The 12,007-nt window shown below is 35.8% G+C and overlaps 2 protein-coding genes across 2 annotated transcripts; one reads left to right on the top strand and one right to left on the bottom strand.

The window, feature by feature from the left end:
* The first annotated feature begins 202 nt into the window (after positions 1-202).
* Positions 203-4,205, top strand: LOC121261606 (c-Myc-binding protein homolog). The gene is made up of 5 exons (XM_041164051.1): positions 203-361; positions 436-508; positions 622-670; positions 1,420-1,543; positions 3,860-4,205. The coding sequence occupies exons 1-5, from the start codon at positions 344-346 to the stop codon at positions 3,944-3,946; spliced, it is 351 nt and encodes a 116-aa protein (XP_041019985.1). The 5' UTR covers positions 203-343; the 3' UTR covers positions 3,947-4,205.
* Positions 4,206-4,632: 427 nt separating this feature from the next.
* Positions 4,633-5,183, bottom strand: LOC121260150 (60S ribosomal protein L18a-like protein). Its single transcript, XM_041161996.1, has 3 exons — positions 5,056-5,183; positions 4,817-4,934; positions 4,633-4,686 (listed from the first exon to the last, which is right to left on the bottom strand). Exons 1-3 carry the CDS (start codon positions 5,181-5,183, stop codon positions 4,633-4,635), a joined length of 300 nt encoding a protein of 99 aa, XP_041017930.1.
* Between the last annotated feature and the right edge of the window lie 6,824 nt (positions 5,184-12,007).

Genomic DNA, 12,007 nt, shown 5'->3' with positions numbered 1-12,007 from the left:
GTGTTCCACTTTAGGCCTCTACTTTCCTGTGCCTTTTTCTGCCCCTTTCAAACCAGATGCAACTCTCAAACATTATTTAATCCTTTTTCGTAAGTTATTATTTGTTAGTTGGGAAAGGCAATTCAACATATTTCATAAATTTTATTTGGATTTTTTTTCAAATTAGGAGAAATTGATAAAATATAAAGCAACGAGTCCAGCTTGGAGCAGTTCCGCTATGCCTGTCAAAACAAAAGCGTAAACCCGAAACCCAGATAAAGAAATTTCAGTTTCCCCACCCCCTCCCCCAAAAAGAACCCGTTCAAGAGATCCATTCACTATTTGAGACCCGAGGAAGAAGATCATGATGCGAAACAAGGAGGTATGACTGGGAATATATATATATATAATGGGTTTTGCATTTAGATCCTGAATATTTACTCTTGACATATATAGGAAAAAGAGGTAAAGAAAGAAGCATTCAGGAAATATTTGGAGTCAAGTGGGGTTCTTGATGCTCTAACTAAAGGTTTTTTCTGCTCTCTTTAGATCAGAATTTTTAGTTGAGTTGTATATTTTATTTTTCATGTCTGGCTTTGATCACTTTATTAACCTTTTTTTTCCTGGCTGTCTTCTTTTCAGTTCTGGTTTCATTGTATGAGCAGAATGACAAACCTTCCTCTGCCCTTGAGTAAGTTCATTTTTTAAGCAAATGCATTCGTTGAAACCAAGAGATTTGATTTCAAATTTCTGTGCGTGCGTGTATGTACTTTGGCAAAAGGATGGGCTATGTAAAGTTCTTCTGTATCTTTGTTCGGATTAGTTAAAGAGCTCTTCACTTTGACAAATTTTAGAATTGGAAGAATAATTAATTCCCTTTTCAAACCATTGGGCGTATTTGCTTCTTGTGCAAACCATAGGGCTTACATTACATTCGATGGAAGTATTCTCAAAGGCGTGGAAGATATAGAAATATGGGTACTAGCAAAGATCGTCAAATCTTATTGCTATATACAATCTAATGCTGCATGTTATACTTTATAAAAACTGACATTAACTGACTTTTAAATTCGCCATTGAGCAGAAACAGGTTTACCATACATGCAAAGATATAAAATTTCCCAATGCAAAGTAAATGCTTGATCAGTTTATCTGTCCCATAAGTGAAAAGAAGGATAGTGTTTTATAGCATTATCAAGAATTAGGCAACCTCTAAGGGCCTGTTTGTATGCCATTAAAATAATGAAATAAAGGCCACCTACAATTATTCATTTAAAAATTGGTCTTTGGAGTTTTCCATTGTCCAATTGCACTTAATTGCGCCTACTGCTTTCACTGATGCTGACTCCATCTCAATGTTCCTAGAAAATTGCATATACGTGTCGCTGCATGTGTTTACAAGCCTTTGAGATATAATATCTTGCATATTTCTTTTGGCAGATTCATCCAACAAAAATTAGGTGGTCCATCAGTGTCAGAATATGAAAAGCTACAAGCTGAAATGTCAAATTTGCAAATAAGATACGATGAGCTTTTAGCAGAACACCAAGAAACCTGCAAAGAGGTGGGTTTATGGTTGCGAATAATGCACTTATATATCAGTGGCTAAGGAGATCAATATAGGATTGATTCCTCATGTTTGGATACTTATAAATTATTTCTCTATAGGTGACTAAACTTTTGATAACTTTTTTTGAGAGGTAATAAAAAATTTTATTAAATACTTCCAAGCCTTAGCCCAAGCACACCAAATGTAGACAAGAGAAATGTCTAACTAGGAACATTAAAAGATAGTAGAAATCATGAAGAATTAGCCTGTTAAGGACCTATAGCTGAAACCCAAATAAACAACCTTTTGGTAACTAATGTGAAGACTAGTGAACATAACAAATGTGGGGGATGATAAAAATGCAGTTATGAAACTTTTAATAAGAACTTCTGAACAGAAAAACTACTAATTAGAATTATGAGTTTATGGGAGTTTTTAGTGCAAATCTGGATCCCTTTTTAATATTATTTGTGTGAGAAGAATACCAATGAACAGAATACCAATGTGGCATTGCCCGGCTACCAATTTTTCCTGCTATTATATCTCTTACACATGTCAGCCACATGTAAGTCATGTTGCTGGAATTATTGTAAGTCATGTAAGTCATTCGAGGCCTTTTTGACATGTTCGGATGTGCCCAAAAGAGTTTATTGGTTGATATGGGGTTGTATCTGCCACTTACCTGGCCTTTAGTATTAAGGCATTTGAAATTGAACTGCTTAAGTGATATACAATAGAAGAGAACTTACTCAGAATCTCAATAAAACATTACTTTGTTTAAAACTTACTTTATTATAATTATTTTTCTCTTCAGCTCCTTAGAAATAAAAAAACATTAGGACTGCTCTTCCAGTGTTGGTTTTCGCATTATAAAAAAAAAAAAAAAAAAGAAAGAAAGATCGTGATTCACCCCCTATAAGCAATTTTTCTGAATGTTGATCAACATTTGTGCCTAAATCCTTGATTAATACTATGACAGAGAGGTATACTTTCATTTTAGGTTTGCATCATTTTATTTTTTCTGGTTTTAAGGATGTCTTTTATAACCATTACAAGTGGAAGTACTCAATCATTTAATCAAGTATGAGGCTTCTTTCACTAAACTTTTGCAATAATGACTTGAGTTTCATACCAATGGTGGGATTTGTAAGAATGTCCAATATAGATGTCAAAAAGATTAAAGTTATGGATTGCTTTGTACATCTTTTGTATCCTTCTCTTGCTAATGTAAACATTGTAAGAGTTTTGAAGATTGTGTTGACAATGCTAGTTTTGCTTTGTATAAGATCAGATGAGATTGTACAACAATATTTGTTGTAGTTCCCAACATGGAGAAGGTCTTAAATGATTTGGACTATTTGGCATTGCTGTTCATAGTGGCAATATGCACGTGGGATTAAGCTGTTCTAGCAAAGAAAGGTGCTGAATGGTTTTGCTTTGGTAGATCACCTTTCTTCCCAAGATGCATGCTTCATGATATTGTACCTGCTACCTACTTAGTGAAGGCACAAAATGAAGACCAAATTGATCATAAGTTACCCAACCATATCATATGAAATAGTATGGTTTGTGTCTATAACTGCCTTTTCTTTGACATTGATGGACTTAGGATGTTGAATTTTAATCCCATTTAGAAAAGTGGTCCTTAAATCTTCAGAACCCTTTATCCTTGGAAGTGTGCTTACTTTGGTTTTAGGATTTCTTACACTTTTTTCCGTTTTCTTGATAGGTGTTTCTCTTGTATCTGCCCTGTGTTTCTCTTTTGACCATTCCTATAATTCTGGTGTTCAAAACAATTGTCAAAAAATACATCTTTAATAAAAACTGATCAATAGTACCTACCTGGTTGGTGAAGTAAAGCTAGTTGCCAATTCATTTTTTCTTCCTTGAGTGGTTGCCAATTTCCCTTCTTCAACTATAATTATTTCAAGGCAGTTCCTTTGATTTATCCAGCAAAGTAATATATGGTAGTCATTTTGCAAAAAGCATGTTTGGCCAAACAAGAGAGGATGTCTGTACATTGTGTTAGAAATTTCTTGTTCAATACTTTACACTATTGGTCGATTGTAATTGATTAATTGCATGAATTTTCATGAATTTCTTGCACTAAACTAGCACATATAGGCGATGCTTTTGTATATAACCCTATAATTGGGCTCGCTCTTATCTCTTATAATCAATAAAATTTTATTTACGAGTTAAAAAAAGAACTTTGGCCTCATGACAGTCTTTCTTGCTGTCTACTGTTTCTTATTTTCAACTATACAATGTCATTTTTTTAGCCTTATCAGAGGTATAATACAAGTCGCCAAATTCTCACTTTTGTCACAGCTGGAGGAACTTAAGATTTCAAATGCCATGGAAATGCCATTAACAAAGGAGACCATAGATGAGAAGGCTCACAAGGTTGTGTTTTGAAGGAGCGTTCAAAGAACTTGTACATTGTTCAAAGCGTTGTTTCCTAGAGTGCTGTATCCATAGCATTCACCTGGACTTTTAACGTTGTTTTCTTCTTTTCCGTTATTTGACTGTTTTCTGTTAAAGAAAAGGAGAGGGAATTTGGCTGATTTCAGTGGTGATTATGTTCATATCCACCTCTCTAGTTTTTATCTTTGTTGAAATTCTGCTGTTTGGCAGGAATAATTACTCTTATAGTAATGCACTTGCTTTGAATTTATTTATTTATTATTATTAAGTACATTTGCTTGAAGTTATGCCGATTGACCAAAAGTTTTCTTCTTCATTATTCCATTAAAGAATGAATCTAACATCATATATAAGAAAAAAAGAAGGAAACAATAATTAACTTGAGATGGGCTCACATTATTCTAAGAGCCAATTACATGAACAATTTCCATACAGTCGTAGAGTGCGGAAACGTCGTGTAATCACTTTGAAAAAGAGTAGAGTCTACTATTAAAAATTTAATTTTTTTTTATGTATGTCTCATATTTATTTATTTTTTTCAAAAAGATTATACAACACTTGCGCATTCTGTATAATTACATGAGTTGCATCCAAAATCAGTGTTTAAGACACATTTCCTACTTTTGCAAGGCCCAAAAAAAAAAACAACTAACTTCCAGGGATGCGCATTCGTTATGCTAACAGAAAACAGCAATCAGGGAAATCACGACAATGACCGAACAAAATAATGCCTGCGAGATTTTGAAGAGCAAAGTAAAAAAAAGGTTATAATCTGCAACATAGAATTTGGAAGACAACATACATAGATCCGGTGGTGTTGTGTCTGTGTTTTTGTTTATATGATTTGCATTGCATACTTACAGCAATTGCAGATGCAGCAAGGCCAGGTCGTTCCCTGGGGTCTTTAAGATAATATTTTCCCAAGTAAAGCACCATAGCATAATACCAGAGTGGTGGAAACACAAATCCCAGAAGAAATCTGACACAGACAGACGCATTTAGATTGATTAAAAAAAAAAAAAATTATATTTCCTGTTTGTTGGGAAGGACAGACAGTTGCCATGACTTTTTTTCATTTTCAATGTAAAAAGGAAACTCACGAGAACCAGCCAATGCCACATCCAAAGCATGGAAGAGGCTTATCGTAAGGCCCTGTGGATTGTCCACTTCCTAGCAGACTAAAATCCCCTTCGTCAGCATGGAGTCCTCGCACTTGAACCTGTGCCATTTCCTTACTCTTATGATCATTTTGATCTCCACCTACGCACACCACGGCCATTAGAAATTACTCAAAACCAATGAATACTGCAAAATCATGTAAAGATTTTCTGCATTCGCCCCCCCACCCCCCCCACACCCCAACCCCTCCCCCGTGCATGGTAGAATTTTGTTGTTGTTGTTGTTATTGCAACCATTATTGTATCTGAAACACGGACAACTATGGCGGCCAAAGAGAGAGTGATATGAAATGAAAGTTCGATTAGCATCCCCAAAAAAGAAAAGAAGAAACAGGAAAGAACATGAACTTTGCTCCATGATCAATGTAATTCCAACGGTCTTGTCCTGATCATTAGGTTCGAGTACTTCCATTGAGAACCGTTTGCTTCCACGTTCCCTGCGTTGCTTATGATCAAGTTGAACACGAGTAGTAATTTGTTCAATATATGATCTGTACACATGTCAAGAAATGTAGTCACTAATAAAATAACCAACTTTTGAAAACTACTCTGGAAGAAACCCATCTCGTAAACAGAGAGAGGGAGAGAGAGAGAGAGAGAGTCCTACCGGGTTGCAGATAAAAATGGAGAGGAACCCACTGGTACAGAGTAAGGGACAGGATCCCTTTGTTCCCGTTTGAAGTTAAGGTTTACTCTTTGTAACCGAAACAACTGCCACTACATTTGAAATAAGCCTATCACTTATTCGTGTACTTTTTTTAATGGATTTTTTTAATTTTTTGGTCTAAAACAACTATTTCATTAACATAATAATAACAATAATAAAAAGGAGTCTTGCTAGCACGGCTCCCGACAAGAACAAAAAGGTTTTTTATTTTTATTTTCTTCATTCAATTTTTTTATACTTTTAAACATTTAAAAAAAAATATTACGTCATTAAAAAACACTTCCTTAATCATTAATTAAAAGAAAAAAAAATTTTTTTATTGGAACCCAATCGAGACCCACTCTAGGTGACAATAGCATTCTGGGAAAAAAAAAAATATATATATATATATATATATATATAGAAGAAGAAGAAGGTATTTTCTTTCTCTCGGCGCTCTAGGTATTTTTAGGTATATACTTGGGAGTCGTGTTCTTGTTCAACATACAAGTTTTTGTCATTCCTCCCCACTATTTTTCCCTTTAGCGGGGCATTCTCTGTTTAGTTATGGCAGAAGATTTGTCGTTCAGTGTGGATAAATTGCATGTCACACATCTGTGACTGTGACAATAGGGACCAAATTCATAATGAGTTTGGGTTGGATAATAGGAGTTTAGTAATTGGCCTCAGCCTATGACCCAAAGCCCTCATCTCTTTTATTTGCTTGAGTTTTGTTGAGTTGGGCCATGACCCATTTATTGTTAGTTTTAGTTGTAGTTGTAATTGTGGCTTTATATTTACCGTTGGAGTAAGTGGCCTGTGGCTCAAGAGTCGAACACAGAGGTCATATAAGTAGTAGAATGAGGGACTTGTAATGGGATCCAAAATCATTAATGAAAATATTTTCCTATTATCTTTTCTCTGTTTCTCTTGGAGGCTAGGTCAACCTCGAATCTGACCATTTTTTTTACATTTTCTCTCATATTTTCTAGTTATCCAAATACTACCCATCAGGTATGTTACAAGTGGTATCCAGAGCCAGTCTTTTCTTGACATCGTCTTCATCAATTCGTGAAAATGGAAAATATTATCTCATCTTTACTCAATAGCAAAGAGCTGCTGGAACAAAATCTTCATCGCTTCGACGCTCTCCATCAACATTTGAAGGATTTTCGAGAGAGCCACAACAAAATACACCAAGTATTTCAACAGTCTCTGGAAGAATTTGCTAACAACTTTAAGAATTTAAGCTATTTGGAGCAGGTTGATACGATGCAGGAAAAAGAAGATGAAGAACAAGCAGCGCGCTCGGTTCCTTATGGTGAAATTAACAAATGTGAACTCAACATTCCCAGGGATGATATTCATCGAGATAGAGGGTACCATGGAGCTGTTTATGTGGGGATGTTTGTGGATTTTTGACCCTGGTATTCGCATTCACTATCTTTCCCCAAGTCAGATCTGGAGGAATTTACTAGCAAAGACTGCGATGATGCGGGAACCATAGGGGCTAAAGGTGGGCGCATTCATTGGATGTTTGAAGGAGATGCGATGGAGGGTTTTTGACATTCTTGAGGGATTTCTCTCTCTCTCTGAATATCTCCTTCTCTCTCTCCGAATCTCTGTGATGCCGATACTTATCTCGATGCCAAGAACGCTTTTGGTCGGGGCTGTCGCTGCCATTCTCATCGTCAGCTTTGGACCTCCTAGTCTTTCAGTCCTCGTCCTCTATTTTGGCCACTCTTCCAACCCCGTCTATCTCCATCACGATGACGCCCCTTGCAATTTGGCTTGGGAAGGGTCCAAGTTTGCTAAATGGGAAAGTGCATTTCGCAAGAAGCAAGACCTCACTAGCGGCAATATAGACCTCAGGGGTGACTTTGCTTCTTAGGCCAAACCCATACCAGAATTCAGCACCTCCTCAGCACTTCATCGCCTCACACAGAGGCTGAGACCACAGAAACCCATACAACTTCCCTTCCTAAGCAAATCACACAGACCGTGCCGTTGAGCTCAACCTAGAACAAGAATATTACCGAAATAGTGGCTTAAGGGGTGACATTGAAGCTGGCAAAATGCATTGAGGTTGGACTACCAGAATTGATTATATGGGGGCATCATACAGTTAATGCTGGAGATGCTCTTGCAATGATGGCTGCTTCTTTCTTTGCTATCATAGAGTCCGTAGCACATCCATGTATGAGGAGCATTGTTCCCAAACAAGTTGGGTCCTGCGAACAAGCAAGGGCTCAAGGGTGCATTTCAGGCATATGTTCCTTTGCCAGCAATGTTTCTCCCTTAGTTTTATCTCCTCTAGCAGTTGTATTCCTGTCTGATCGAGCACCTTTCAATTTCCCTGGATTTAGCATTAGGTACATTGGATTTGCTATGACGATAGCTTACAGAGTATGATGATAAGGGCAGCTCCTCCCTTCGTTCAGAGGTAATGAGCATCCTTTCCCGATTAAGTGAGGTCATTAATGAAGAGTGGATATCAGATAAGACTCGCTTCTTTTATGAGGGTTTGAAAGTGGCAGAGGCTAAATGACTCAATTGTGCAAGCCACTTGCTCGTAAGAATCTTTATCAATGGTGATTTCCATAATGAACAGAGGTGGTAAGCACAACCTCCCTGCCTCCATTTTCATTTTCTATCGAGATTTAAAAATAGAAGGTGTTTTTGAGATAGTCGAAACCCAGTATACTTTTCTTGTGATCTGTGGTGGAGGGCCATGGAGAAGTCTCATGGTTTTGGAAGCTTTAGGAGCTAAGAAATTTGCACCTCAGCTTTTGAACTTTTTGCCACTCAATGTTGTTTTTAAACCCTTTGATAGAGGAAGGGAGCGGGGGTCTAATATCAAAGGTTTGTTTGATGTTGGTAAGGTGCTTGAAAGGGGAGGATTTGTCATACGTCTATGGCTGTGACAATAGGGACCGAATTCATAATGAGTTTGGGTTGGATAATATGAGTTTAGTAATTGGCCTCAGCCTATGGCCTAAAGCCCTCATCTCTTTTATTTGCTTGAGTTTTGTTGAGTCGGGCCGTAGCCCATTTATTGTTAGTTATAGTTGTAATTGTGGCTTTATGTTTACCGTTGGAGTAAGTGGCATGTGGCCCAAGAGTCAAACACAGAGGTCATATAAGTAGTAGAATGAGGGACTTGTAATGGGATCCAAAATCATAAATGAAAATATTTTCCTATTCACTTTTCTCTATTTCTCTTGGAGGCTAGTTCAACCTCGAATCTAACCATTTTCTTTACATTTTCTCTCATTTTTTCTAGTTATCCAAACACTACTCATCAGGTGTGTTACATTGCATTTGTTTGAATTAGAAACTGAGGAAATTCTTTTTCAAGAGTCGTTTCCTATGTTTACATTGAAGCAGTCCAAGTGTTGTCTTTTGTTCAAACTTTTGACAAGCAAATTCATTAACAAGAAAGACTTCAAGAATATGATGAAATCGATATGGAATCCTAAGGGAATTAAGTTCCATGATCTTAGTAATGGTTTATTTCTTGCCTAGTTTACACCTTAGATGTCATAAGTCTGCAGACAGCGTAGTTTCAACATGAGTTATACTACGGTCACCAGCATATACTCACAGTGCTTATGGGAAACTGTGACGATACCATACGTTATGATGTTAACGATTGATTAAATGTGACTTGCTATAAATGATGAAATGTTATATTTTTGGTAGTTAAAGGGAAAAATTGTTCTCTGTAAGAAAATGTGTGTCTCAAGTTTTTGAAAATATCCAGAAATCTGGATGGGAGACATATATTGATTTTTTTTTGCATCGCACTCATTTTATATTTATCCTTCATCATGCATAATTTCTCTTTGTGCACGTTGGTTGTCTAACTTACTTAGATTTCAAGTAAATCTCACCCCTTGTGGACCCACTGTCATTCCACTCGGAACTATAGAAGTTGTGTCAAGACTCGATGAGGATAGACCAGTGGATCCGATTGATTGAAGAGGAGCCGAATCTCAATAAAAGATTATACCTCATTTTGATGTTTATAGCCCTAACCCTTCGTGCATTAGAAAGCATGAAGCAACTGATTTAGCCATAGAGACTTATTATCAAGAATAATTGTACCAAGATTATGTTACCTTATGATTTGAACTTATAATAGTTACGAATGACATTGTGATGCTTTAGTTTATTCTGGCATAAGTACTTCTTAGTCACCCATTTTCCATTGCAGTTATTACATACTGCTAGATGCATTGCATATTAACTGCCATAAACGGGAGTATGTAACCTTGTGTTATATGTCTCGACACTCTAAGTCTCCGTTCCATTCCAAGCGGAGGTTGGAGGCATCACACATCATCAGTGGCAGATCTACATATGGCTTGAGGGGGGCCATCCCCCCCACCCCCCCTAAAAAAAAAAATTCAGAATACAAAATAGCCACTAAATTTTATTCATAATTCCATGTATATAGAAATTGGCCTCCCTCAAAAAATTTATAATTTCCTTATTCCCATATGCTTTCTAAAATTTTGTAAAATTTTAATATATATAGAAATGTCTATCTCTAATTTTTTTGGCTATAACCCCTAGATTCTCTATAATTTCTATATATTATCTATTTTTAAGGATGTGACCACACTAAAATTAAATTAAGACTAAGATTAGGAGAAATAGTAAACTATTAACATTGATCCCAAAGTTTTTTATTATACAATATTAAGTTTCTTAATATAGAATCTAAAGTGAAAATACCAGAAAAATCATTTAAGATTGATGATTTATATGAAAAATAGTGGAGATGATTTATCCTCTAAACTTCATTGAGCAATGAAAAGTTTATTTAAGGTTTCTAGTATTCTATGCTTAATGTGACACCAAAATAGATTTGATAAACTAGCTCGCTTAGATATTAAAATGAAAGATGACATTCTACAAGGTCACTTGAAAGTTTATACAAAGAAAACAATTTCTAAATATTTCATATTTATAAAAAATAATAATGGATCAATATTATTCTATGAAATATTGTAGTGAAAAATCTGAAACAGACATTAAGTTGTGTTTTAAAAATTTTATTTCTACATTATTTGGCAAATTATCAAGATTTCATTTTATATATGCTTTATGATTTTGTAATATTTTTTCATTTTACATAAACATTTCATGCGATAGAAAAGTTGATCCTTAAGAAAAATTGTTGGTTTCGCTACTACACATCATCACTGGCGAAGGGAGTTCTTCCTTCCACAATGGTTCAAAAATCAGAGGAGAGGAATGTAGCTTCTATCGTAAAGGTTGTTCCGGTGAAGGGCTTTGGATATCAGCTAATGTGATGCCCCCAACCTTAGTTTGGGATGTAACAGAGACTTGGAGCGTCGGGACATACAACACAAGGTTACATACCCCCATTCATAACAGTTAATATGAAATGCATCCTAGTAGATACCTAGTAGTATGCAATAATTGCAGCAGAATAAAGGTGACTTAAAAATTTTATGCCAGAATGAACTAAATATTCCAAATGATTAATTAGCCATAAATAGATACTACCTCACTTTAGAGGTTCACATAAGTTCAGACATAAAGTGGGAGATAGAATCTCCTTAATACAGATACTACATAGTCTGATCAAATTTCTCATCTGCTCTATAGTGTATAGAGTCATCGCTATAAACACTAAGATCAAATCCAGCCTCTTCTCAGGATCGGGCTCATCCTCAACCATCTGAAGCCAATGGTTCATCCTACTCATTGTATCTCAATCCTAATACAACTTCTACCATTCTGGGAGGAATGGCAGTGGGACTACCACAATGAGATTCATTGAAATCTCAGTAAGTTAAACAACCAATTTGCACAGAAATAAGATATGCACAATTAATGATAAACATGAGATGCATGCTAGAATGCAGAAAAACCCATATTTGTCTCCCATCAAGATTTCTCAATGTTTTCTAGAAAAACTTTGATGTACATTTTCTTGCAAAGAATATTTTTCTCTTCATCTTTTCAAAAATATAACATATCATCATTATTAAAGCCATCATTAACATAATATAACGTATGGTATTGTCACAGCTTCCCTATATGCACTGTGAGTACCTGTCGGTAACTATAGTACAACTCACGTTGAAATTACATTGTCTGTAGATTCGTTACCCAATGCATTGGAACCATAACATTTCAATATAACATACCATCATAACATATGCACCCATCATTATTAGGTGTCATAAATGA

The sequence above is a fragment of the Juglans microcarpa x Juglans regia genome, chromosome 4D (genome assembly GCF_004785595.1).
Source record: "Juglans microcarpa x Juglans regia isolate MS1-56 chromosome 4D, Jm3101_v1.0, whole genome shotgun sequence".
In the NCBI taxonomy this organism is placed as follows: Eukaryota; Viridiplantae; Streptophyta; class Magnoliopsida; order Fagales; family Juglandaceae; genus Juglans; species Juglans microcarpa x Juglans regia.
Note: the sequence above shows the minus strand (reverse complement) of the source record. Positions and strands in the feature narration are given on the sequence as shown.

What these genes read in the sequence shown, in the direction of transcription:
- LOC121261606 (XM_041164051.1), top strand. An exon ending in TCTTGATGCTCTAACTAAAG is followed by an intron (nt 509 to 621) that starts GTTTTTTCTGCT and finishes TCTTCTTTTCAG; the next exon opens with TTCTGGTTTCATTGTATGAG. An exon ending in ACCAAGAAACCTGCAAAGAG is followed by an intron (nt 1,544 to 3,859) that starts GTGGGTTTATGG and finishes CTTTTGTCACAG; the next exon opens with CTGGAGGAACTTAAGATTTC.
- LOC121260150 (XM_041161996.1), bottom strand. Translation starts at nt 5,183, where the DNA reads ATGGCACAGGTTCAAGTGCGAGGACTCCATGCTGACGAAGGGGATTTT. An exon ending in TGTGGCATTGGCTGGTTCTC is followed by an intron (nt 4,935 to 5,055) that starts GTGAGTTTCCTT and finishes TGTCTGTGTCAG; the next exon opens with ATTTCTTCTGGGATTTGTGT. An exon ending in TTGCTGCATCTGCAATTGCT is followed by an intron (nt 4,687 to 4,816) that starts GTAAGTATGCAA and finishes AAAATCTCGCAG; the next exon opens with GCATTATTTTGTTCGGTCAT.